Raw genomic sequence first — 27,036 nt, 5'->3', positions numbered from 1 at the left:
GCCCCAGAATGTCAGTGGCTTGAAACAGTGAGTTGATTCCTTGTTTGTATGCCATGTCAGTGTGGGTGACCAGTGGGCCCTCTGCTCTTTTTGGTCACTCAGGGACCCAGGCTGAGGGAGGCAGCAGCTTGATAAACACTTCCACGACCCCTATGGAGCGGCAGAAAGCACGGTGACTTGTGCATGCACTAGCTCCTAAAGCTTCCATCCAGAAGTGGCATGCCCCATCTGCTTCTTTTTCGTTGATTGGAGAGGTCACATGACCATACTTCATTTTCAGTTGGGGTGAGGGGGTCATTCTGCTATTCATCTGGGAGGAGAAGCCGACTCTCCTTGAGTCAGGAAGGGAAGGTGGGACCCTTTCTAGGAGGGACGCTGTCATCAAGGGAGTGCCCCTTCTAGAAAGCCCTCCTCCTCTTGGTCCCCAGGCACTGGGGATGCAGCGGTGAACAAGGTATCGAGGCCCTGTCCTCTGGGTGAAGCGGGGAGTGGCCTCTAAGTAAACAGGTGGGCCTTTGCCCCTGTCCTGAGGCTTAAAGATGCTGGTCTCTCTCCTTGTCCACAGCTGAACAACTCCGATTCTGGGCTCTTCACCGTGTTCACGGGGGTCAAAGACTTCAGCAGGATCCACCTTGTGAACAAATGGAACGGACTCAGCAAGGTGAGGGCAAGGGCGGTGGCCCTCCTGCACGGGGGCTGGGCAGGAGTGGCGGGGGGGGCCACCCGGGCTGCACACCTTGTCTCTCTTACAACTCAGGACGGTGGTCACATCTGTGATGGAGAAACTCTTGGAATCGGGGGTTCTACCTGTGGTCAAGGCTCAACTGGCTCTTGGTTCCTGATCGGTGGGTGGGGAATGGAAACTCTACTTATTTAGCACCTAGTGTATACCAGGAAGTGAGTGATTTCTTTCCTTTTGTTCTTAATTTACGAAAACACTTCAAAAATACTACACTGATGATATAACCACCCATTGCATTAAAAGATATTCCTGAGAAAAACAAAACAAAACAAAAACCACCCTAGAAACACAGGAAGACATTCACATAAAAAAACAATAGAGACAGATCTCAAGTGCCCTTTGCACCACCTCCCACACCAGCCCCCCTGGTCCTTGGAGCACAGAGGGCACCCATGGTGGGCAGTGTCGCTATGGCCTTCCTGTCCACTTCTGTCCACTCCACGCCCATGTGTGCGCATAGAAACATGGTGGGTTTGCTGCTGCTTTGAACATGATGAAATCATATTACGTGTGTGGTTCTGCAGCCTGCTTTTTTCCACCTTAGTTGCTTTTTCTCGTTGTGCTTGGACCGGAGTGAGCCGTGCATGGGGCTGCTCACACCTCCCCAGTGCTCACCATGGTGACTGCTGCCAAGACCTGGGCTCTGGGGCTCAGTGACACCCCCATCCGTGCTCAGGGTGGCCACATCCCCATTTGCAGCCGGCAGTAACCATTCCCAGTGGAGACTCTCTGACTTCCCTGGCTTGTTCTTTAACTGCACAAATACACTTGTGCACATAACAGAACTCGCTCCGATGGCCCGGCGGGGGTGGGGGGGAGGGTGGCACAGAAAGGGAGAAGTCCGTGTTTTCTTATGATTTTAAATAGTTTATTTCCCATGCCGCCTCGTCCCTTTCACTGTTTTTAGGAAGTGTCTGCTGACTTCCTCTCTGAGAGATGAGGATGCTAGTGTTCCACCTCCCTCCTCCCCTGCTCACAGTGTCCCTTGGTGGTGGGGGTGATTTTGCAGACGAAGTCACTGAGTGCCCAGCAAACCTGCACGCTCAGGGATCCTCGTCAGCGAGTGGGCAGCTGTCACCGATGCTCTCTGGCTGCCCGGGTGCCCCACCCTGCCGGGCCATCTCTCTGAGGGGACTGGCTTCTGGAGCTGAGTGGTGGCATTCAGCCTGGGGGCCCCGGCCCGTGCAGTCGCCACCCCAAGCTGGGTGTACGGCACCCGAGAGGGCATTTCTGAGAGCCGTTGCTGAACTAAAGGCCGGGTCTGAATGCTTCCCCGCAGGTCAAGTTTTGGCATTCTGATCAGTGCAACATGATCAATGGGACCTCGGGACAGATGTGGGCGCCGTTCATGACTCCTGAGACCTCGCTGGAATTCTACAGTCCTGAGGCCTGCCGGTAATGGCTGGGACGTTCTGGGGCCTTCTGGGCCTCTTGGGCAGCGGAAATCGGCTTTGTGGACGCTCACAGCCTAATCGAGTGGCTTTTGGCGTGCGCTTAGGAAGCAGTTTGGCTCTTTGTGTCTTTGTTGGCCCTTGGCACTGTCCTGAATTCTCCTCGGTTACACCATGAAGAGCCAAACTCCTCATGCTGCTTTGGCAGGGCCCAGAGAGGCCCCTGGCAGCACAGTGCTTGGCGTGCTGGTGGCAGGCAGGAAACCATCGGGTCGCGGGGGGCTGGGAATCAGGCAAGCCTGGGCTCCCTGGGGCATCTGTCCGGCTGCCCTCATGTCCACTTGGATGCTGAGACCTCTAGATGCCTCTCGTGCGACCGCTGAAGGCTCCGGAGCGTGGCCTCAGAGGCTTGCTTGGGGCTGACGGATTCCAGGGGCCCCAGCGCAGGTGAGACTAGACCGTGGACCCTAGAGCCCGCCTCCGGGTGCTGCCGGCACTCGGCTCCATTCCAGCCATTCTGGAAAAGTCCTTTAGTTGGGGATTCACTGGTGTGAACTCGGACTCGTCTGCCTTCCCAGCAGACCTCTGGTGGCCAGCTGTGTCAGGCGCTGCGGACATGGCAGGGAGGGCATGGGCGCAGTCCCGGTCCCCCGGAGCCTCTGTCCTGCCGTGGGGACTCACGCAGACCCACCCGCAGGGCAGTGTCGGAGGGCCCGAAGTGCCCGTGCTGTGTGTGCATTCACTTTTTAAAAATGAGACACTTCAACCCAGAGCAGAGTAGCAAGAGGGCACCATTTCACTCAGGTTTGGGAACGGCTTCTCTTTGGCCCCACGGCCCTGTCCCCGGCCTTCTGCATGCTTCAGTGGGTGTTTTCTGAAAACAAGGATGTTCTCTTGCGCAACCATGTTATCATCACCAGCCGCGTAACGCTATTGTCTGGGCCCGTGCTGTCCGCTCCCAACGCGGTGCCCGTCCCCGTTTGCAATCTTTCAAGTGGCTGTGTTAAAAAAAGCAACAAGAAGTAGGTGACATTAATTTTAATGATAGGTTTTACTTGACTCCCCGTATCCAAAATATTACCGTTTTGGTGTGTAAACAGTGTCCCATGTTACTGAGCTGTTTCACATTTTTTTGGTATCCAGTTGTAGGAATCTGGAATGTATTTTGCGCTGACAGCACGTCCCACCCACACGCGCCCCGTCCAAGGGCTCTGGAGCCGTGTGCGACAGCGGGGGCCGCACGGTTGTAGTCCCAAGTCCAAGTTCGAGCGTAGAAGGGCCTTTGAGAAATACAGCAGGGTGAATCGGGTGGGGGGCGTGCTGCTGCAGCCTGCGGAGAGGTGACCGCCGAGTCACCACTGTTGTGAAGAACTGCAGTCAGATGTGTGAACATCGAGGGAAGGGCAGACGGGGCAGCAGATACAAAGGCCCAGGGGCAGGAGGGAGCGCGTCTGAGCAATCGCCGGGAGGCCCGTGGGGTGCAATAAAGGGCAAGCAGGGGCTGGACCTCATAGAAGCTGTTGGGCCATGATGAGGTTGATGGATCTTGTTATAGATGAGACTGGAAGCAATTGCAGTTTTAAGTGGGCACATGATATACTCTGTTCTTGTTTTAGAGCACCGTCTGCTTGCAGAGAACAGATGGGCGTGGGCGGGGACGCAGGGAGAGCAATTAGCAGGCTGTTGCGGTTCCCGGGGAGAGAGAGAGACGGTGGCTGCTGGGCTCCGGGGGCTGGCAGGGCCCGTGGGGAGAAGTGGCTCAGCTGGGGTTTCCTTCAGCAGGACGGGTCTAGCCACCACGTTCCGGGTGTCATCCTCCCTTCCCCCTGTCTGTCCCCCGCAGGTCCATGACCCTCATCTACAAGGAGTCGGGGACGTTTGAAGGCATTCCCACCTATCGCTTCGTGGCCCCCAGCACCTTATTTGCCAACGGCTCTGTCTACCCGCCCAACCAGGGCTTCTGCCCGTGCCTGGAGTCTGGAATTCAGAACATCAGCACCTGCAGATTCAGTACGTGCCATCTCCGGTGGGAGGGCGGGCGTGAGGACGCGCTGCTCTGTCCCTCCGCGGTCTGCCTAATCTCTGGCCTCTTTACTCTTCATAATCCCATTAGGCCAGAGAGAAGGAGGGCAGCAGAAAGAGTTTGAAAAGAAAAAAAAATGCTGTGTAGATGACTTGCCGTTGTCATGAATTCCCATAACCTTAGTGGCTTAGAGCGGCATAGATGTGTATTATCTTAAACAGTTCCGAAGTCCCACACAGGCCTAGGGGCCAGGCGACGGCGGGCTGTGTTCCTCTCTGGAGGCTCGAGGGGAGGTCCGTGTGTTTGCCTTCCTGCGGCCATCAAGTCCGTGGCTCCCGGCCGCACCGCCAGCAACACCCCATCTCTCTGATCCCACCTCCGTGGCCTCATCTCTCCCGCTTCCCCCTTCTAGTTTAAAAACCCCGGAGACTATATCCGCCCCCCCCCGCCTCCCCCCCAGGATAATCCAGGCCACGCTCCCTATTTTAAAGCCAGCCAAGCAGCTTTCATACCACCTGCAGCCTTCCTTCCCCGTTGCTGTGGGACCAGACGTTTTCACAGGCCCTGCAGACTGGGATGCGGCCACCTTTGGGGAGGGCCCCATTCTGCCTGCCGCACCTTGAGGATGCGGCTTCGTAGGAAGGGCCTGTTCCCTGTTGGGAGGGAAGGAAGCGGCCAACGGTCCGGTCGTTCCATAAAATCTGGTTGGGCGGGGTGGGGTTGCGGGGTGGGGTGTGCGCCGTGGTGCTGGCCGTGGCCTCTGGCTTCGTGGCTTGAAGCTCCGTGCCTGTCCCCAGGATGTCCGCCTCGGTTGCTCGATTTGAGCGCTCGACTGTCACCCCCAGGGCCCTCCCCTGGCCCTCACCCAGCGTATCAGCAAGCCCACCAGCTCTGCCTGCAAAGGAAGGCAGTCCTTCCTCCCTCCCTTTACCCCGCCTCCTGGTGGTCCCGGCCCCTCCCGTTGGCCCCCCTGTGACATTGCCGTCACCCTCCACACCAGCTGTTCCCCAGACTGTCCAGTGCGGTCACCACTGGCCCTGGGGGACCATGTAAATTAAAACTGGTTTGAATGCAATCCAATTAAAAGGCAGTGTCTTAGTCACACTGGCCACATTTCAAATGAGCAGCACCCACATGTGCCTAGTGACTTCTGTATGGGATGGCCAGCGCAGAAGGAGGGCATCTTCATCAGGGTGGAAAGGTCTTTGCTTCAAAGTTCTCACGGCTCCCCCATGCACGTACAGTGAAGCCCTCAGGTGGTCTCAGTGCTCTGCAGGATCTGGCCTGTGCCGGCCTCTCCGATATCATTTCTTTCTGTACTTCCCCCACTAACTAGTTTTCAGCCCCACGACCTCCCTGTTTCTAGAGTATATCAAGTTTGGTCCCACCTCAGGGCCTTTGCATCCACTGTTCACCCTGCCTTGAGAGTTCTTTCCCCAGATATCCATTTGGATCTGTGTGGCTCATTCCCTCCCTGCCTTTTGATCTATTCTGGGGCCACCTCCTCCAGGAGGCCTGCTCTGATTTCCCTTACTAAAGTTGTCCCTTCTTCCCCCCTCCCCCCCTCCACCCCTGCCAGCTTCTCTCATTTCCCCCTTTATTGTGTTCTTGGTGCCCATCACTCCTCGAAATCGCTGACTGCGTATTTTGTTTTACTTATTTATTGTCTGTGTCTTCTCCCAGACTGTAAATGCTGTTGGCAGGGCTCTGTCCTCAGCTGCTAGACTTGTGCCCAGTATGTAGTATTTGAATGTATGGGTGTGTGGGTGTACCCTGCACTTAGGAAATTGAGGCTCAAGGCTGGACATGCCCGAGGTCACACGGTGGATAGGACGAGAAGCCACTGTTCAGTCGACTGGGTCTTGCCTTCTGGGGGCCTGTTTGGCTGAAGCCGTATGTCCAGCTGGAGATGGGGATTCGAGAGGGGTAGTTTGCAGCAGGGCTGGGGGGAACAGACTGTCAGGCTGGACGACTCCCCAAGCTCAGGCGGAATGGGGTGTTCTATAGGTGAAGGGTTTGGAGCTGGGGCCTGGAAGTGCCCTCCCTGTCAGGGCTTTGTATGACCCACCTGTCCTTGCCCTCTATTTAATTCTCCCCTCCCTGGGGTCTCTGGGAATTTCTGCTTGCAGGATGGGATGACGGTGCAGAGACCTGCCTGGCTGTGTGCTTCTGTTGCTGGGCCAGGGGAGAGAGCTGCCACAGCCTAAGCCCTGAAGGGCATGCCCTGGTTTGCGTGATGTAAAGTTCCAGAGTAGATTCTTGTATTAGGCACGGCTCCAGAGCTCAGCTGTTGTGGGAAGCTGCTTCTCACTCCAGGTGCCAGCTCAGTTTTCTTCCGGGCTGGCTTCGCTGCCAGGCAGGCTCTCCCCTCTGGCTCCAAGGCTCCCCTCTTCCCCTCCCGGGGTTCCTGCGGGAGGGGGTCACCTGGGACCTCCTCACTCCAGCAGGTGCCCCACGGTTCACTCTGATTGGTTTGTCTGGCATCCCATGGCCAGCTGTGGACCAATCACCGTGGCCCAGGGTGATGCTGATTGGCCAGGCCGTGTCACACACTCCGCCCCTGATTCCGTGGGTGGGGCTAGCCCTGGCATGGCAGGTTCCAGAGTTGGGGTGTGGGTTCCAGAAGAAAGAGTGGGTGCCAAGCAGGTGCAAGCTCCATGTCCATCTACTTCAGAGGGCCAGGGATGAGGTTTGCTCTGCCTCATCTTAGCACATCTGCCAAAACAACCTCAAAAGTGAGGGGGAGTTTTATTTTTATTTATCTTCTAAAGATTTATTTATCTATTTTAGAGCAAGAAGGGAGGGGAGGGGCAGAGGGAGGGGGAGAGAGAGTTACGAGCAGACTCTGCGCTCGGCACAGAGCCCGACGTGGGTCTCGATCCCGCAACCCTGAGATCATGACCTGAGCCGAAACCAAGAGTCCATTGCTCGACCAACTGCCCCACCCAGGCGCCCCAAAAAGTGCAAAGGAATTTTCAAATAATTATGTAGAAAATATTTTTTCTTTTACGTGGAACTAAACACATGTATGGAGGGGTGTCCAAAGGACACGTGCAGTTTGAAATTCCACAAGGGGCCCACGTCCCTGTCACCAGCACCCGGATCGAGAACCGGGATAGGAGTGGCCCCAGACACCCCCAGGGCCCCTCCCAGGCCCCGGCCTCATGTCCAGCAGCACAGCTTTGCCTGCCTTTGGTCTTTATGTGAAAAGAATCATACAGCATGTGCTCCTTTTTTTCTCTCTTTCTGGTCTCTTCCACCCTTTATTGCATTGGTGAGGTCCGTCCGCCCTGGGGCTGTTGTTTGCTGTATAGTGTGCCTTGGTGGGAACACACCTTAGTCTGCTTACCTCTTTGCTATTCACGGGCAGCCGAGTTCCTGTCTTTTGAGCATTACCGTAGTGCTGCTGGGAATGGTCCTGTCCCGTCCTTCAGTGCACCTGCGTCCGCAGGTCTGTGACCTTTTGTCTGAAGATAAGGAATACCATACATTTCCCTTTTAGGGCCTTGAAGATTTCTTGGACCTGGAGGACTCTTGCTTCTCAAACTTTGTGCTGCTCAAGGCCCTCAGATTTGCTCGACGGACCTCTTCATCATAATCTGTGGTGACCCTGGGCAATTAGATCTGGTTGGGCGTGCCATAAAGCTATAAATTAATGACCACTTATTACCCATGCTGTTTGGAAATGAAATAGAGAGGAATGCATGCATATGTGCTTGCTGTTAAAAGGACAAGCGACAGGCGTGCTTACTGTCTGAAGCAAGGGTCAGGTGATGGACATTGGTCTGACCCACTTCAGGTGCCTCCGGCCTGGGAGGCACACTGGGGCTCCTTGGAGATTTGCCACCTTTGAGGGCCTGATGTGGTGACCACCACCCTTACTGAGGGTCTCAGTAAACACGGGGGTCCTCGTGTTCGCTCTGGTAGTCTCCTTTCACAGCAGAAATGGGAGGATGGGAAAGGAGGTTTTCCAAATTGTAGGACGTTGTCCCTGGGGGTGCTCAAGGTAACTTCAAAGGTCTAGGAGGTGGCTTTAAATGACATTGACTGACTTGGGAGAGAGGGCTTCTGTTTTCCCATTCCATTGCCCTCCTTCCAGTTAACCCCAGGAAAGAGTCTGTTGATGCTAAGAGACCTTTCCAGCACCCATCTATCTTTCTTTTTAAAAGATTTTTATTTTTTTATTTATATTTTTGAAAGATTTTATTTATTTATTTGTCAGAGAGAGAGAGAGAGAGAGAGAGAGAGAGAGCACAAGCAGGGGGAGGGGAAGAGGGAGAAGCAGGCTCCCTGCTGAGCAGGGAGCCCGATGCGGTCTCGATCCCAGGACCCCAGGATCATGACCTGAGCTGAAGGCAGATGCTTAACCGACTGAGCCACCCAGGCATCTCAAAAGATTTTTATTTTTAAATAATCTCTATACCCAACGTGTGGCTTGAACCTACAACACCAAGATCAAGAGCCGCACACTCCACCGACTGAGCCAGCCAGGCGCCCCTATCTTTCCTTTTAACCGAAAAGAGCGGGTCTGGGACTCAAAGCTCTGTGCGGGCAGTGATATCTAGTTAGAATGTTCAACTTCTGTGGTCTCCATTGTATTTATTTCTATATTCAGTGTCTTGTTGTGGCAAGTTATGCCGGTTACAGCTCAGCTAGAAAGCTCCACTTTAAAATACAGCTATTTAAATAAAGCAATGGCATTTGGGTCAGAGAAGCACATTATATAATCGTGCAGGGGGACCCAGGTGTGCCAAAACTGAAGCGGTACTTGGCTGAATGAATCAATGTCAAGAAAAATGAAGGCAATGTAAAAGTACTCCAGGAAAGATGAAATCAGGAGGCAATGAGATCCCAGCTTTTATTTCAAACCAGTGTTTGGTTTTGCCAAGAAAAGTGGAAAGAATCTAGATTTGAGGCTGCCAGACATACATAACATGGATGCTGGTCACCTGGCAGGTGGTGGACGTGCTGTTGGTTTTAGGGAAGGAAACCATGTGTGTTTTGTTGTCATTTTTCTTTTTTTCTTTTTTGTTTTGAAGTACAGTTCACATAATGTAGACTTAAGCATTTAAAAATATACAGTTGAGTGGCATTGAGTACATTGACAATATTGTGCACCCACCGTCTCTGTCTAGTTCTAGAACATTCTGATCCTTTCAGAAGGAGACCCCATACCTGTTAGCAGTCACTCCCTGTTAGCATCTCCCGTCGCCTAGCCCCTGGCTAGCACAATGTGCGGTGTTTGGTCTCTAGTATTTGCCTGTTCTGGATCCTTACGGATTTTTGAGAGAGGCTCATTCTTTTCCTTGTTAACTCATTGTCCATCAGGCCTGTTGTTCGTGGTCCTGAGCACATGAGGATGCGCTGGCATTTGCCTTGCTCGGTCAGTTGATGGAGAGGTTCGGCCTCATGTTTCTGGGTGTGAATTTCTCACACAGAGGGGCCTGAGTCAGCCCCTGTTCACACTCGCTGGCATCCATCCTGCAGAGCGGCTGCTGGGAGAGAAGGAGCAAAGCAGGTGTGTCTTCTCCCTTCCCGTGGATGATAGGGAGACCTGGCCGCAGGTGTGCACACCTCAGCATCTCTGACAGCTGCCGCATTGCCTGCAGAAGACAGTCCGGACTGCTTGGCTTGGCCATCAAGATGCCCCTCCCCCGCCCAAGTTCAGATCTGGCCTCGACTTACCTTTGTATCCTCAACTCCCATAATTCGCCTCCACGTACTGTCTGCTCCACGTGCACTGTGCATTTCCCCATCTCCCCACCTTTGCTTCTGCCAAACCTTCCACCTGGAATGCCGTTCGCTGGCCTTCCCTGCCTGGCATAGTTTAACCATCTTCCCTTCCTTCCTGTGATCTCCCCCACCCGAATCAGCAGCTCCCACATGACCACTCCTGCCGGCACAGAGCTTGTCCCTTCCCAGTGCCTGGTGTCTCTTGGGCACTTGGTAGACATTTACAGACTGGATGAAGGACTTCTCTCTGTCTAGGTATTGTTGTTTGCATCGTGTCATCATTTGGGTGCTCTGCAGACTGTGGCCCTGCTCCGTCATCTGTGCATCGCCCTGGGCCTGGCACGACGCAGGCCTCTGGATGTGCCCGTGCTCTCCCTTGTCTGACGACCCCCTCTCCCCCCGCCCGCCTTCTAGATGCGCCCTTGTTTCTCTCCCACCCTCACTTCTACAACGCCGACCCGGTGCTGGCAGAGGCGGTGCTTGGCCTTCACCCCAACCAAGAGGAGCATTCCTTATTCCTGGACGTCCACCCGGTGAGCCCCTGCTTGTTAACCTGTGGGGGGTAGTGGGGCATTTCCCATTGTTGCCTCCTTGGCCCCCTTCTCTCTGCTCCCCTCTCCTGCCCCTGTCAGGCACTGAGCTATTCCAGGGCGGGGGTGATAGGAAGCCTGGCTTTCCTTGGCATCGACAGCTTCTAGAGTAGCAAGTCATCAGAGGTCCCTACTTTGCCCTGACTCCATAGTTGAAGGAGATCATAATCTCTTTACAAGGGAATCGTCTTTATAAAAGGACCATAAGACAGTAAATTAATTAGAATTATCAGTCTGCAAATTAGCCAGAGGAGCCCTCTGGCTGTACCAATGTATCATAAAGATCTTTAGGTCCCGACAAGAGCCTGTGACATCTTGCAAATAAATTGGGTTCTGGGGAATTTGTCCTCTGTGACATTCTGTCTGCAGGTGGCAAATAAGAAGGTGGCAGACCCACGCACGTAGTCCTCCCGCGGGCCTGTCTTCACCTGGTTGTCTGATCTTTTCGTATCTCTGCCACTGTAAAATGTGCCCGTTTGGACTCGGTGGCCTTTGCTGTTGATTAAAAAATCCTACGGGTTTCTGTTGCCTGAGTGGACGCTCATGGTCTTGCCCGCAGGCCTTTTTCAGAGCTCTTTGACGTTCCACGTCGTTTTTCTGTGTACTCAGATTTTCTGAGCTCCTGACTCGACCCCACCAGCCCCTGGCACTCCACCATCCCCTCCTCTCTCTTTTCACTAAAAACCCAGGCTAGTTAAGTTGACGGTGACCTCACACACTTCACATCCAGCAGATATTGGTCGCACACTCATTATGGTGCCGGCATGAGCTCGATACTTTCACACACGATAACTCAGTACACACTCACAGTGATCTGGGGGGTGAGCACTGCTACTCCCATTGTGCAGATGGGGAAGCTGTGGTCCAGACAGGTCACATGATAAACTCGTAAATGGGATTGTTGACTGCACAGAGGAAAGGTCCCTTCTGTCTTGTTCGTTGCTTGGATTCCAGCATTTAGCCCAGAGACCCTAGCATCTCAGTAGGTATGAGCTTGATAAATGACCGAGAGTAAGTAAAGAACAAAGCTGAATTCAAACACGGGCTAAGATCTAGTTAATTTTAATGAGGTTGATACTAATTAATTAAATTGATAGCAATTAATATTAATATATTGTGTGTTCCATATTAAGTTCATTCTTTATCGCTAGAAGTGTTAAGGCTTTTCCATGTTGTCTTAACATTTTAACCAGTTTTTAAGAGTTTTTTGTTTTAAAGCTAACAGGGTTATCCACCTTCTTCTTTTTTAGTTCATTTATTTATTTATTTATTAAAGATTTGTTTATTTATCTGAGAGAGAGTAGGGTGGGAGGGGCAGAGGGAAAGAATCTCCAGCAGACTCTCCACTGAGCAGGGTGCCCAGCGTGGGGATCCCACAACCCTGAGATCATGACCTGAGCCAAAATCAACACTCAACCGACTGAGCCACCCAGGCGCCCCTCATTCGTTTTTTTTTTACTGCCTCTCTCTCTGCTGCTTCTGGGGAATCTGGCAAGGACATGATCTCTGTTCTCACGGGGGACTTTCATTCGAGTGCACGGCTCCGCCCCCCCCCCATGCTGAGGAACAAGTGGCCAAGATTGGGGGACCAGACAGATGTCAGCAGGTGTCTTGTAGTGGCACAGTAGGAACTGGCTCTACTTCTGTTGTTTCAGGTCAGCTGGAGGCACGCAGGGAAGGGAAGTGGCCTTTCGGTTTTTGGTTGCTGATTCGGGTACTTTTGGGGAGGAAGAGCTTGGGACCCGTTTGCTGCCTGGACTGCGTTAGCCCCGAGAACAGAATACCTGTGGGGACTGCTTTCGTGGTGGCTACTCTTCCGGCCCTGAAAGCAGGAAGGGTGTGGGAAAAGGAGTGTGCTCACAGGTCCATGTTTTTGTTCTGTGGGGTGCTGGGAACGGGTGGGGTTTTGCCCACAGAGAAGAGGCCTGACAGCCCTGGAGGAGCGGGCCAAGGAGGGAAGGAAATAAATTTCCTGGGGAAGGAAGTGGCCCGGGTGGAGACCCCAGACTAGAGAGGCTGTTCTAGAAAGCAGGGGTGGGGGTGGCAGGTTATGTCAGGGTCTCTGAGGCCACCCCCAAGTTTGATGATTTGCTAGGAGGACTCCCAGGGCTCCGCATATGATGGAAATCCCGGCTGGGATGGATTACAAAGGACACAAAGCACCATCCACAAAGGGAAGAGGCACAGGGGGTAAAGCCGAGGGGAGCCAGGCACAGGGCCTTCTCCCAGGGAGGCCACACAGGACACACTGAATTCCCCCAGCAATGAGCTGTGTCATCTCCCAGGGAAGCCCATTAGAGACTCAGCACCCTGGGTGTTCACTGGGGGCCACTCACACCGGCACCCTCTGCCTGGTACCTACCAAACTTCCAGACTCCCCGCAGGAAAGCTGGTGGTCAGCATAAATCACGTTTGTACAAACAGTCCAGGCGCAGTGAGCCCCGCTTATCAGTTTGGGAGTCGAGGGGGGGCCCTCCCGAAATCCAGGTTCCCAGACGCCAGCCAGCGGCCAGTCTGGCCCACAGACCTCTCTGAGGAGGACAGCCTCGGGCCTGCTTTGTTATCACTTTTCCGCACACGGGTGGACTCCCTCCCATCCCGCCGGCTTCTCGGGTTCAAGCTCTCCCCCATGTCAGGTGCCCGGCCTTTGCCCTGTCCCTCTGGGCAACTGGGGCCCGCAAGGCCTGCTTATCACGGAAGATAACGCCCTTTACCACTGATGTACGTGATAACCACACAAGCGTTGATGGCCCTGAGCGTGGCTGTCTTGCGTGCCTCGTTTTGCGCTGCAGAAGCTCCGGGACATGGGGGGAACCAGCCCCTTTTGCAGATGAGGAAACAGGCCTCAGTGGAGAGGCAGTGGCCGTGGCCCCCTGACCTCAAGCCCGGTTCCTTTCCGCTTCTGGAGCTCCCTCCCTGAGTTTGGTCATGCACGTGTGTCCCCTCTCCTGCCATTTACTTACTACTTAAAAAAAAAAAAAAAGAAAAAAAAAAGGTGGTTTCTGCAACAAAGGAAGTTTCCTGTCACTACCTCATATTTGGAAATTAAAAAGTTCTCGAGAAAAAGAAAATTAAACACGAGGGAAAACTATCATTAGGTTTGAGACAGGAAAAGTGTGAGGAGAGTGACTTTTTCCACAATGCAAATCTATTTTGTTTAGCTTGGAGGATGGGGGAGGGATGATGAATACAGAATGTACTGTATCTGGGGACGCGTGGTGTTTGCCCAGAAGGGCTCAGAGCCCGTGGAGGGGGAGCCCCCCGTGCCCACCCTCTGGGGCAGGACCAGGGGCTCCAGCAAGCCCAGGCCCCTCTCTGTGCTTCATTCCCCAGGTCACCGGGATCCCCATGAACTGCTCCGTGAAATTGCAGCTGAGCCTCTATATCAAGGCTATCAAAGGCATCGGGTGAGTGGCTCTGGGAGCCGGGGCCCAGATCCCGGGGATGGGGGGACTACAGTGACCTCCCCAGGGACTGGCAGGTGGGGAGGGAGACGGTCCTACTGGATGTGGAGTCTGTTCCCTGCCCCGGAATCCTGGTTTTGCCTCTCAACATCTGTCCCCCAAATTCGCCAGACTCTTCCATCCGAGCAGTTTCCCACTCGACAGAAAATTGGAAAAAAAAAAAAAAATTAAATCCTGGCAAGCAAGGATTGGACCACGGAAACGTACCAAACAGCATTTTAAAGTGTGACTCCTCGCTTTATGGAAGACATTTTTTTTTAAGCCCTGATTTTCTTGTTGTTGTTTGTTTTGAATAATGGCCTTATTGAGATGTAATTCACCTACCGTAAAACTCACCCTTTTAAAAGGTACAATTCGGTGATTTGTAGCGTATTCGCAGAGTTATGCAGCCATCACCCCCAAAGACACCGCGTCCCCGTTAGCAGTCACTCCGCGTCCCCCTCCCCCAGCCCCTGGCGACCGCTCATCTGTTTGCTGTCTCCGTGGATTTGCCTGTTCTGGACCCTTCCTGTAAAGAGGATCTTGCACGGTGTGTGTGGCCTTTTGTGTCCAGCTTCTCTCACTCGGCATCATGTTTGCAAGGCTCACCCACGCTCTAGCAGATGTCACTGCTTCTTCCTCTTTAGGGCCGAATCACAGTCCATTGTGTGCACTAGGCAGGTTTTATTTATCCATTGATGGACATTTGGGTTTTTCTTGGTTTTGGCCATCCTTGAGTGATGCCGCCATGACCACGCATAGATTAGTGCATCTAATCTAGATCAGATATAGATCTAATCTAGATGTACAGCATAGATCTCTGTGTGGATGCGTGCTTTCATTTCTTTGGGGTAGATACCTTGGAGCATAATTGCTGGCTCAGTCAGCAAGTCCACGATTGGGCGTTGGAGGGACCACTGGACTGTTTTGTCCAGCAGCTGCCTCGTTGACCTTCCTGCCAGCGATGTGGGAACGTTCCAGCCTCCACGTCCTCACCAGCTCTTGTCAGAACGCGGTGTCGTGATGGAGCTTGGCGAGAGGGTGCACTGATTTAGTCGTTAGGGTAGCGGCTGGGTTCTCGTTTTTTTTTTTTTTAGCATATTTGAAATAGTTTCATTAAAAAGAAAAAATTCCCCTAGGAAGAGTTCTGGGCTGCAGGAATGTCAGCATCTCTTCAGCTTTGTAACATGCCTTTCAGCCGGAAAGAACACACTCCCTCCCTCGCTCCCACCCTGGCTTTTATCTGTGCATTGTGAGGCTGTCAGAGGGTTTGCTCTGGGAGGATCTGGGGGTGGTGAAATGGCCTGCCGCCCACCAGCCTCGGGCTCTGGGGCCCACGTCACTTCACGGGGGGGGCAGGAGTGGCGGGAGGTGACTAGGCAAAGCTGGGCAGGCCGGGTAGGGATGGGGGCCGAGGACCAGCCCCTGCCCCGCCCCGGGGAGCTCATGCCTGCTGTGGCCCCATCTGATGCGTTTTCAAATGCATTTTTCAAAATCTGGATTTTAACAGGGGCTCTCTTAATTTTCACTTGTTGGCAATGAATTTGAATTCTTGGCAAATGCTGCTCAAGCTAGCAGTACACTTGGGCCGTTGGTTTCTGCCTGTTGGTGACCCCGGACCTCTGCCCTGACCTCTCTGGGCCTCTGTCCCCGTCTGTTCAGAACGGGGCTTCGCAGCTGTCTGACCTCCCCTTCGGCTGGAGCAGTGGCCTCGAGGGAGCTGGTCTAACAGTGGTGCTTCGTGCTATCCCCGAGGGCCAGTGGGCAGTGGGTGTGCGAAAAGGCCAGAGACACAGCGGCCTGCGAGCAGAGCTGTTTAACTGTGGCTTGTCCGGGGAACTTCCGTGCTCACAAGATAAAGGCAGCAGAGTTGCACGCTATTTGCATTTAATTTACATCCGTCCTTACAAACTCAGATAAAAGAGGCCAACGTGGACCTTCTATTGTATTCCTCTAGTGTTTTCTGTGTCTCTCCTCTGTAGGTAATGCTGTGTAAATTCATTTCACTGCACAATACTCTTCTTAGCGGGTGGCCCGAGAGATTGTTAAGACTGGTGATTGAGGGATTTTGGCTTTTTGTGCCGACTTTGGTTCTGTCCCCCTAGTGCGTTCCATTTCTCTGTCCAGCTGTGCCTTCTTTAAGCAGACCCAAGCCTCCCCCCACTTCCACAGATAACTGCAGAATATTTTCATCCATTTGTTTGCTAGGATTTAACAGTGACAACAGTAACAGACCCGGAGCTTTTTCTATATGGTGGTGGGTGTTCCTCCAAGCACCTTGCTCATGTTATTGCATTTAAAGCAGTAGAGCCCCATGAGGAGTGCCTGTGTAACCCCCACTTTACAGAGGAGACACAGAGAGGGTAGGTAGCGTGCCCGAGGTCACACAGTTAGCTAGTAAGGGGTCCCCAAGACCACTCTTAGGTTCCCTGCTTCAGTGGGAAGACTCACAGGACCCAGCACGTTGTCATACTTGTGCTTTTATTACAGAGGGAGGATTCAAATAAAGTCAGCAAAGGAAAAGGTGCATGGGGTGAAGTCTGGGGGAGCCAGGCAGAAGCTTCCAGAGCCCTCTCCCCAGAGAGGCACACAGGATGCCCTTAATTCCTCCAGCAATGAGTTGTGACAATACGTGTGAAGTGTTTTCTACCAGGGAAGCCCGTTAGAGATTCAGCGCCAGCATGTTTATTGGGGGCCTGGTCACGTAGGCAGCCTCTGTCTGGCATGGACCCAGATTCCAGACTCTCCAAAGGAAAGCAGGAGGTGAGCATAAAATCTATTGTTAGTTAGCCGGGTGCATTGCCATCCCGAATAAATCTGGGGTTTTGTTTCTAAAAGGAACAGATGACCATCAGCCAGGTCACTGGCAGCCCCCACCTTATAGGAGATGTGAGTTTTTAATTCAAAAAGATATGATCGGATTGTCAGGTTGCTCCCCGCCAGGAAATACCCATTACTCAAGCCTGCACCAATCCGGTTGTTGCAACATCAAATCCCTCTTGACCCTGGAGCTTAGGATCACATGTCCGAAGCCGCCTTACATAAAACACCCAGACAAAAACTTCTCACTTGCTTTGTCTCGCTTATTTCCAGACAAACGGGGAAGATCCAGCCCGTGGTCCTGCCGTTGGTGTGGTTCGAGGAGGTGAGGCTGCCTCGCGTTGCTCCTGGTGCCCTTGGGCGCCGTGTCTGGGACTCCAGGCAGCAGCCAGTGTGGGCTCTGGAGGCGGGGGGCTGTTTGTGGAGGGTGGGGGGCGGGCTGGTAGCTGGAATGTGGGATGTCGAGCAGTCACAGCCCAAGCACCTCCTATCGGTTATCCGCCTGCCTGATGGGATCACTTGAGCTGAGGGAGGCAGAAGCCGCATGAAACTGTGCAGCCCTGGCCCAGGGTGTAAGTTTCCAAACGCACTTGAGCACTTCTCCGGAGAGAAGGGAACTTGCTTCTCCGGGTGTCAGCTTTTCACGTGGACGTTCTTTCCTCCTGGCGTTTCGGGGTTCCTTCTGGCCAGGCCGTTTTCAGTCACGCAGAGCTAACGTCCGAACCGACAGCCGGCTCACGTCACAGTCTGGGCGGGTTGTGGGAGGCGGAGCTCCGCTCCTCGCGGTCATTCAGGGACACCCAGGCTCCTGCTGTCCCGTAGTCCCGCCCGCCCTCCTCCAGATCCGCAGAACCCTTCCCGTTCCAGGAACTGGGACCCACGTGGAGAGGATCCGGGGCAGGTGTCCATGGGCCAGGCAGGAAGTTGTAGCATACTGGGCCCACATCCCATTGGCCAGATGGGATCACGTGGCCTTGCCCAGCTGCAAGGGAGTCTGGGAAATGTAGTCTCGTCATGTGCGCCCCCCCCTCCCCCAGGCAGGCTCCATCACAAGCTCTGGCCTGTGGTCTTGAGATGAGGACGGGGTGAGGGACGGGGATGTGGCATGGGGCAGCATCCGAGCCCCAGGCCTGCCGAGTGTGGCGCCAGCCCATTCGTTTGTCGTTCTCCATCCGCAGAGCGGGGCGATGGAAGGTGAGCCCCTGCAGACCTTCTACACCCAGCTGGTGTTGATGCCCAGTGTGCTGCACTACGCCCAGTACGTCCTCCTCGCGCTGGGCTGCATCCTGCTGCTCATCCCCATCATCCACCAGATCCGGAGCCAAGTAGGTGGTGGCCAGAGCGAGGCCTGGTCTGAACAGCCCATTGCTTGCCTGCTGGGGGAAGGTGGGGCATGGGGTCCCCTGGGTGTCCCTCCAGTCGCCTCCGCGGACACCCTCAGCCTGGAGCCCACCTTGGGCAGCGGTCCCACGTCTCTGCCCGGGGCAGGGAGCTGTCACTGCGTGCTTATCTCTATTGTCTCTCACATTGCCACTCCTCTGCCGATCCTGGGTGGCCTGGGGACCCTCCCTGGGGGGGGCTGCCTGTGGGCTTTGGGTAATGAGACATGGTACTTGAATGGCTTGTTCATCAAGTCAGCACCTGCTGGGTGCCAGGCTCTGTCAGGCGCAGGGCAGAGAGCCGCGACCAAGACAGACTCATGCCCTGCTCTGGGGGACCGTGGCATTCTAGTTAGAGAGATGGATGAAAACCGAGTAAACAGAAAAGGTAATTTTGCTGATGATAAAGATGATAGAAAACATGACAGACGAGGTTAGTGCTGTCCAGTAGAAATACGTGAGCCGTGGGTGTGATTTTAAATTTACATTTTCTAATAGCCACATTAAGTAAAAAAAAAAATCAATTTTAATCATATATTTTGTTTCACCCAGATGGGTCCAAAATCTGACCACATCAACATGTAATCAATATAAAAAATATAAATATAACTGTATTTTCCATCATTTTTTCATGTTAAGTCTTCGAAATCCAGCGTGTATTTTATACTTATAGCAGGTCTTGATTCGGACTCACCCCATTTTAAAGGCTTAACAGCCATATGTGGTCCTGGACTGGACATCATAGCATTTAAGAGGGTTGGGGACACCTATGGAGAGTCAGGAGAGGCTTCTCTGAAGAGGTAGGATTTAGGCTTCGAGGTGAATGCTGATGAGACACTCAGCACACACTCACAGAAGGAGTGCTCCCGGAGAAGGCATGGCCAGTACAAAGGCCCCGAGGCAGGGATGGGCGAGGCATGTCGGAGGGCCCTTGGGCCCCCACGGCGCCTGATTTCTTGCTTCAGTGTCGGCACACGGCTCTTCTGCTTTCTCCTCTTTCTTGGGGGCAGCTTGCGTGCCTGCTTGCTTGCTTGCTGGGGCAACGATAAACCTTCCCGGGCTCTTAACTTGAGTTTCAGCCCCTTAACCGGATTTGCCTTCCAAATTCCCCATCCTGTAGGGGGAAAGGTTTGCCCTGGTGAGAGGGTGCCAGGGCTCATGAGCTCTCACCACTCCACCACTCTGGTGTTTGAGCTCCTGGTGATCGATGGGTGTAACCAGCCTGCTGGACTGAGCGGGACTGGCTCTCCAGGGAGCACAAGGGAACTCCCTATAGTTCTTTGACTGATTTATGCTGGGAGGGCGGAAGGGACTAGAAGCCAAGGCTCCCAGCCTGAGGATCCCTCCTTGGGCGTTTCCACCGCCACAGGCGGGGGATCCTGGGGACTGGCTGGTGAGGGGCTGGCCCAGGGGAGGAGGCCAGGGCCGCCTCCCCATCTTCTGTCTCCTCTGTCTCTCTCCTGCGTGTCCATCAGGAGCAGGAGGGGGAAGGAGAGTGAGGAAACCCATGTGAAATGGCTGGCTAGGACCCCTTCCCTCCAGGCCTCACCCCCAGGTCAGTGTGCGGTCCCCAGACCCAACAAGGATGCCTGTTTCCACCGAGGATGCGGCTGAGACTCCCCCACCACAGGCGGCCCTGGAGGCCACATGGTGGAAATTTATTCCGTGACATATCTTTTTTTTTTTTTTGCAGGGGGAGCTTAGCAGGGGTTAGGCCTCACATATTTTTATGTTATTTGTCCTGATTTAAGAAAAAAAATCGTATGCTGATGAACTCAACATATTTTAATTTCCCAGAAATTTTTCTTCTTAAGTCATTCCTTTCAAATAGCAAGCCTTTTCAACAGAAACGTCTGTTTCTGGCCCATTTTAAAATGCCACCTGCTCGGCCCGCTGGTCCTTGGCCCAGTGCGCCTTGCCCACGGTGGCCCATCTCCCCACCTTGGTTCCCGCCCAAAGCCTAGACATTCAAGTGGGCAGACCCTTTCCCGCGTGGCTCGTCTGGCGGACCGAGCGTGTTTCCCGAAGGCATTTCTGTCTGGTGAGGGGGCACCCACTCCCCAGATCTGCACATCTCCAGGTGTTAACGGTTGTTGGACTTACCACCCTGCTCTTTGCTTTCCAAAAATTGAAGAAGCGTGTCAACCTTTTGTCTTTGGCTGCAGCATCAACTATAAATTAGCTTGGTTATCTTCTAGGAGAAATGCTATTTATTTTGGAGTAGTAGTAAAAAGGGCTCAAAGGATAAGGAGGCCATTCAGGCCTATTCTGAATCCCTGATGACATCAGCTCCCAAGGGGACTGTGCTGCAAGAAGCAAGACTGTAGGTGGGTACCAGGTAACGCGGCGCGCCCCCCCTCCCCTCCCCGTCCCTTGAAACACTTTGGATCTTACACATGTCTTCAGCCTGAACTTCACCTGGAGTGTCTACAGACTGAAAATTCGTGCTTGTGTATTTTGGCATTCGGAGCTAATGGCGGTTGCTTTGGCCCCAGGCGTGGCAGGAGACGGAGGGCGATGGTGCCGTGTGGACTGAGGTCTTACTTGCCAGGTTGTCTTAGAAAAGCTAGGCTCAGGTTCGAGGCAGCTGCTTCTCATACCTCTGGTGCGGGAGACACCTCTGGGAAAGGTGGCTCCAAGTGCGGACCCCTGGACATCCTTCTGGACCCTCTGGAGTAGAATCATGGATGGAGCCCAGGAATCCGTATTTTAATGGACACCCCCAAGGGGATTCTAATGTAGATGATCCAGTGTTTGAGAAACAGGAGTCTAAATAGATCTGGGATGAGGGTGCCTGGGGGGCTCAGTCGGATGAGCGTCCAATTCTTGATTTTGGCTCAGGTCATGATCTCAGGGTCCTGAGATCGAGCCCCATGTCAGACTCCATGCTGGGCATGGGGCCTGCTTAGGATTCTCTCTCTCCCTCTCCCTCTGCCCCTTTCCTCCGCCATTCCATCACCCATCCCCGCTCATGCGTGCTCTCTCTAAAAAAAACAAACTGAAACAAAACAAAAAAGCCCTGCAAACCCAAATTAAATAAATAAATCAATAAATCTGGGATGACTGACCAAGAAAAAGAGAATTTAAGCATCAACTGAGCACCAGCTGAATACCAGGATTCAGCCTGAGGGTAGGTTTGCCAGACAGAGCAAAGACATACAGATCAACAACCCCCTGCCCCCAAGAAACAACAACAAAAGGATGCCCAGTTAAGTTTGAATGTCAGGTAAACAATGAATAAATTTTAGGGTAGGTGTGTTCCGTGCAGTTACTGGGATGTGTGTATGCTGAAAACTCAGTTATTTACCTGACATTCAGATTTAACTGGATGCCCCGATTTTATCTGGCAACTACCTTCAGGAGAAGCAGGCTTGTGCCTGTGGGAGTTCACCTTCTTGGCCGGGTTCCATTAGGTCTGAGGTCCTGGGAGAGCCTAAGTCCTGCTTGGGGATGCGGCCGGCGGAGCCCTGGGCCCTGGAGTTTGGGGTCGGGCAGGGGTGAGTCGCTCTACGGTTGTACCTCTGATAAATAGCTGTTACCTTGGTTTCTCAAAAATGTGCCGCCCCCTCGAGCTTCTGGGGCCGAGCCTGCTTGGGTTTAAGTGGGTTTCTCAAGAGCCACAGAGCGAGGGCGAGGCAGCAGCCCTGCTCTTTGGGGCTAGTTGGCTGCCTCCACTTTTCTTCGATTGCCAGGGCAGGAGGCAGAAATAAAATAGAAAATGCAAAGCCGTGGGCACGGGAGCTGCCAGCCCTGCGAGGAGGGAGGGACAGCTGTGTCCGCAGCCAGGCTCTGGGGGGGGGACGGCTCCTCCTGCCAACTGGGGAGTAGGAGGGTGGGGCATGAGCACATCAGGGCTGAGCGTGCACGGGATGCCCTCCTTGAGGACACAGTCCCCGGGCTCGGGAACAGGGTATCCTAGCTGGAGACTCGTCTCTCTTTCCTTCCGTGTCTCCCCAGAATCCCTCTGGGATCCCTTATTGTGTTCAGTTTGGCTTCACGGGCACCCCTGCCCCCTTCTAGCCACAATTCCCTTCTGTGGAAACTTGCTTGGCATTCTCAGGGAGCAGGGGTGGGGTCCTCAGGAATAGAGAAGGGCGTTATTCCCTTTTAGCACAGATAGGGGTGGTGGTTGGGAGGTCAGAGCCCTGGGCTGCCAGGGACACAGCCAGCATGTCATGCCACCCCCCCAATAAGACAAAAACAAAACTGGGGTCTCCTCTTTATTTTACCCACAGAATCCAACTTTCAAGTTACTAGGGAAGTTTTTGACTTAGCGATTCTACTGCCCTGCCTTCTGGAAGGCAGCTCAGCCTCCACACCAGATGACGCTGCCCCTTACCCCAGTCATGTGTGCTTGGGGAACGCAGTGTCCTGTAATGTCCTGTAGGCTTTGGTTTGGGGGGCGGGCACCTGGGAAGTGACCAGTGGTCCTGGAGACCTAGAATCCCTGCATGTTGGTCTCCAGCCTGTGCTGGAGCCTCAGTGTGGGTCCCTGGGGGAGGCCCCACATCTTGCCTTGCATCTGGGCAGGGGAGTAGTCTTGAGGGGCTCTCTTGCTTCAGAGAAAGCAGGAAACGGGGCCTGCACTACCCCACAAGAGTATTTTTGGGTCGATAAGAAAGCCACTCTGTGCAGACCTGGCCAGCTCTAGGGCAGAGGGTTTGGCAAATGGAACATGACAGCCCATTTGCAGCCCCCTTGGCTAGGTGCCCTTGTGCAGTGAACATCTTGGACAACTGTACACAGAAGCCCTTCAGGGAAATGTTCCAGGACCTTTCCTACCTTCTCATTAATTTCTCTCCCATTCTAAGTCCTCATTCCTCAGCTAAACAAAAGTGGAAGGGGGACAGGAAGAGGAGGAATCTGGTTCATGTTCTGGTTCCTTGGGGATTTGTTACATGTGTCTTCCTTGGGATAGACCAGTGGTCTTTTCAGTCTGGGACTAGTTTCCCTTTTTACTTCTGAGCAAGTCTTTCTTAAGTTGTGGCTCTTAGGGTCACGTTGCTGAGGTTCTGGCCACCCCTAGGTGTCCCATGCTGCTTCTCTGTGGTGGTGTTCGGTGGGGGGGGGGCTGGTCTCACTCTGGCCTGGCCTCTCCGCACCCCCCCATTTCTGCCCCTGGCTTGAATGGGCTCAATCCTGGAAGCCTTAGACCTGTCTCAGAGGGATTGAGGCCAGAGTGCAACCCTTCCCTTCCCTCTGTGCTGCCTAGAGTGGGGGTTTTGATTCTCTTCACCATCTGGAGAAGCAAGCCCTTGGGGTTGCAAGTGGGCACCTTCAGGGGAAGGAAGGCAGAGGGCTCAGAGGGATGAAGAGCACCCCGCCCCATCAGTCCTTATCATCCATCCTGTCTTTAACAGCTCGGTTGAGAAACTTAAAAAAAAAAAAAAAAGTAAAAGTAGGTAAATTACAGCATCTGCTTTTCCCTGTCACCCAGACTCAACAACATTAATTTCGAACATTCTGTTCTGTTTCACCTTTTACCCCAGAGGCAGGTCATTGCCAGGAATTTGGTGTGTGGGCTTTCCCCCTCCAAGTCTGTATAAATATATCCAGGAACAATAGATGATTAAAACAATTCTCATGGGTCACTCCGCAGCTGGCTTTTCCCCTCCACAGGTCCGGGTTTGTGAAAGCTGTCCAGGTTCAGTGCCATCTTGTGATGCTATTTTAAAAATGCATTCTCCTGTCGGTGGACATTTAGGTGGTTTCCAGTTTTGGTGTTCACAGTATTGCAGATAAGGCCTGGGCTCCTTCTCACTGTATTCGGCAAGTCCCCTTGGGCCTCGGTTTTCCCACCTCTGAAATGGGGTGAGGGCAGGGCAAGATGGCGTGTAATGAGAGAGGAGGCCCTCGTAATTGCATTTCAGGGGTCTGTACGTCACTCCAGCTTTTCCTCATCTCGAGTTTGGCTAATGGGTGTTGCTGATGTGGAGGGGGTTGTCTCTCACTGGAGGAAGTGGGTGCAGGGCCAAGGGCGGGGCTGGGGACGCGGGCAGTGCTCCCTGACAGGGCTCAGTGATCCAGCTCCTGTCTTCCTCCACAGGGTCCCGGAGATGCCACGAGCCAGCCCAGCGTGGCCACTCAGCCAGACCTACTCCCCGGCCCCTACACCCCGCTTCTTCAGGACTCTCTCAGCGGACAGCCCACCGGTCCTGAAGTCTGAGCCCCCCAGCTGCCACACGCGTGTCCACACACTGCACACCCCCCAGCACGTGTACACGCACGAGTCCACAGGCGTGTGCAGGCACACTCAGGGATGAGCTGCTGCTGAGGAGACTCAGGGAGAGCCTCATCAACAAGGACTGTCTGGAACCTTCTGTCCAAGTGACCCGCAGTGCTGTGGGCACTGGGTCCCCTCCCTTGAGTGAGCCTGGCCTGACCTGTTCAGCCAGGGGGCCTGGGCTCCGGACACCACCTCCCCCCCAGCGCCCTCTCCACCAGTCACGAAATCCTGCAGTCCCCGATTGGTGGCTCGGTCATGTAGGACAGGCCTTCTACTCTGAGGGGCCGGCTACTGTCCCCAAATCCAGCCCGGGAACACAGACTTCTTGTGCCAAAGCCGTGTGGGCAGGGGGCTGCCCCGACCAGCCCAGACCCGGAGCTTTGGCCCTGTACGTCCATCTGGGCTGGGGGCGAGGCGCCTTCACACGGGCCTCAGCAAACAGTGTGAGCTCCAGATGCATCTCGAGCCTGCTCCGACTGTCTCCTCATTCCCCAAGCAGACGTTGATCTCCCTGAAGTCTGCATGGGGACCAGGCTTGGGTGCCTGGGGCCCCTTTCCTCCAGCCTAAACTGACATCCTCCTGTATACTGAGCCGGCGGCTCCCTGGTGGGGGTGGTGGGAGGCTCCGCCCCAGGCTGCCCACCAGGAGGGCCCTCAGCTTTTAGGTGCCGCGGCGGCAGAGGTGCGGAAGCCCAGCCCCATCGGTCTGGGGTCTGGTCCGGTCAGGTGGGAGACCCATCCACCCGTGACTCCCACTCTGGGGCAAGCCTCTGCCTCTTTTCTACTGCAAGAGAAGTGAAGTTTATCATCTTTTAAAAATAATTCACTGTTGAAGTAATAAACCTTTTTTAAAAGTTAAGGCTCGAGTCTGTGACAGCCTGTTTGTGAGGGAGCGGGGGGCTTCCTGGGAAATTCTGGGCTCTTAGTCAATAGCTCCTTTCTGGTAACTGCCAGGAGCGGCTGGGCCGCTGACTTGCCTTTCTATTGTTTTAAAATTTCAACCTTGTTTATATTTAACATTTTTTAAAAAAATATTTTATTTATTTGAGAGAGAGAGAATGAGAGAGAGCACATGAGAGGGGGGAGGGTCAGAGGGAGAAGCAGACGCCCTGCTGAGCAGGGAGCCCGATGCAGGACTCGATCCAGGGACTCCAGGATCATGACCTGAGCCAAAGGCAGTCGCTTAACCACTGAGCCACCCAGGCGCCCTATATTTAACATTTTATATAAATACTGCATGAATGCAGTTCTTGTTTAGAAAGAGTAGGACCCAAGGCTGCTTTGACCGGTATCCCAAGGTAGCTTGCCACTTTGGCATGAAGCCTGGCTAGGCTTTTTTTCTGTGCATTTATATACAAATCGAGGTGCCTGTAGGAAATGCTCAGTATATTGTTCTGGGCTTTTGCTTTTTCTTGTTAGGTAAGAAGCAGAAAAGAGCAGTGGTTAGGACAAGGTGTGGGAGCCAGATGGCCTGGGTTTGAATCTGAGCTCTGCCTCTTACTAATGTTGTGACTTCAGACGAGTCATCTGACAGCTCTGTGTCTCAGCTTGTCTACTCTGTGGAGTGGAGAAAGTCATAGTACCCGCCTCTGTCGGAGAGTGGCATTGTGAGGATGCAGGGAGTTAGTACATGGAGTGCTCTTAGAACACGGTCGGCACGTGGGAAGGGCTACATAAATTTGCCATCATTACATTCCCTATGACGATTTGTTATTCTTGTTTTTTTCCCACCCAAGCTGACCCTTCAGCTGTTCCTGTCTTGGACACTGTTCCCTGCTCCTCATTCTTGTAAATATCGAGCTACCTCATTCTTGTAAATGACAGCACAGTCTCCCGGGTGCAGATGCTCACACAGTCCCTCTCGATGGTCATCTAAGCTGTTTCCAGTTTTCTCCTGCTGCAAACACACATTCTGAAGGTCCGTCCTTCGCGGAATATCGAGCACCCGCGCTACCCCGGGCAGCGCCCCAGGAGCTGGGGTGTGTCGTGGCCGCACCGCCCCGGCCGCGCGCTTTCTCTGGGCTGGGTGCGGAGGGGAGCCGCCGCGTCCCTGGGCCTGCCGCTCCGGCCTTCCGCCACTCCGGGGTGGCCCCCGCGGGGATCAGAAGCCAGGGTCACGTAGGCACGGGGCCGAGCAGGCACCGAGCCTCCGCCCCCCAGTGCTGTCAGGGCCCCACAAAAGCAGTAGCATGTCTTTGACAACCAGGACAAACCCAAAACTTCAGGTCGAAAAGGCGTTTTGAAACCGCACGTGACCGTATTCATCTTTTAGGAGTGCTGTTGCCAAATGCAATTTTTTAAAAAATATTTTTTGTTTGGTTTTGGTTTAGTTTGGGGGTTTTTTTTTGCAATCTTAAATATCCTTAATGCTGGAAGGGACTTGGGGAGGTCGTCTGCAGCCCCGCCCCAGGCCGCAGGGGCCCTCCCGGCCGGAGGCGGCGTCCTTCACGCGACAGGTGCTGCGCGCCCCTTCGGGTCCCGAAGGACGTGCGTCCCCGTTCACAGTGCGCCGGTGATGTCAGAAGTGCCGTGATGACGTAGGCGGCGCCCGGTGAGGACGCAGCGGCGCTGTGCTGAGACGGAGAGGCCTGTGATGGCGCTGTAATTGCGTCAAAATACTGTGAGAAGTCAGGGGTGGCGTGATGACGTCAGAGGCGGCGTGATGACGTCAGAGGCGGCGTGATGACGC

At 53.9% G+C, this 27,036-nt stretch overlaps 1 protein-coding gene across 5 annotated transcripts in view; it reads left to right on the top strand.

Moving 5' to 3' along the window:
* SCARB1 (scavenger receptor class B member 1) overlaps positions 1 to 25,206 on the top strand; it is a 72,585-nt gene extending 47,379 nt beyond the window's left edge. For 2 of the 5 annotated variants that reach the window (XM_078061113.1, XM_036080880.2), the window contains 9 exons: positions 566 to 661; positions 2,022 to 2,137; positions 3,977 to 4,143; positions 10,304 to 10,422; positions 13,813 to 13,886; positions 17,016 to 17,067; positions 17,921 to 18,067; positions 20,320 to 20,448; positions 24,168 to 25,206. In XM_078061113.1, coding sequence (XP_077917239.1) covers positions 566 to 661; positions 2,022 to 2,137; positions 3,977 to 4,143; positions 10,304 to 10,422; positions 13,813 to 13,886; positions 17,016 to 17,067; positions 17,921 to 18,067; positions 20,320 to 20,448 — 900 coding nt within the window. In that variant the 3' untranslated portion in view covers positions 24,168 to 25,206. Of the gene's footprint in view, positions 1 to 565; positions 662 to 2,021; positions 2,138 to 3,976; positions 4,144 to 10,303; positions 10,423 to 13,812; positions 13,887 to 17,015; positions 17,068 to 17,920; positions 18,068 to 20,286; positions 20,449 to 24,167 lie in introns of those variants that run through there. The other 3 variants (XM_078061114.1, XM_036080874.2, XM_078061115.1) reach the window with 2 other exon arrangements.
* Positions 25,207 to 27,036: the final 1,830 nt, after the last annotated feature.

This window comes from Halichoerus grypus, chromosome 13, assembly GCF_964656455.1.
Source record: "Halichoerus grypus chromosome 13, mHalGry1.hap1.1, whole genome shotgun sequence".
Taxonomy (NCBI): domain Eukaryota; kingdom Metazoa; phylum Chordata; class Mammalia; order Carnivora; family Phocidae; genus Halichoerus; species Halichoerus grypus.
This window is presented reverse-complemented; position numbering and strand designations above follow the sequence as displayed.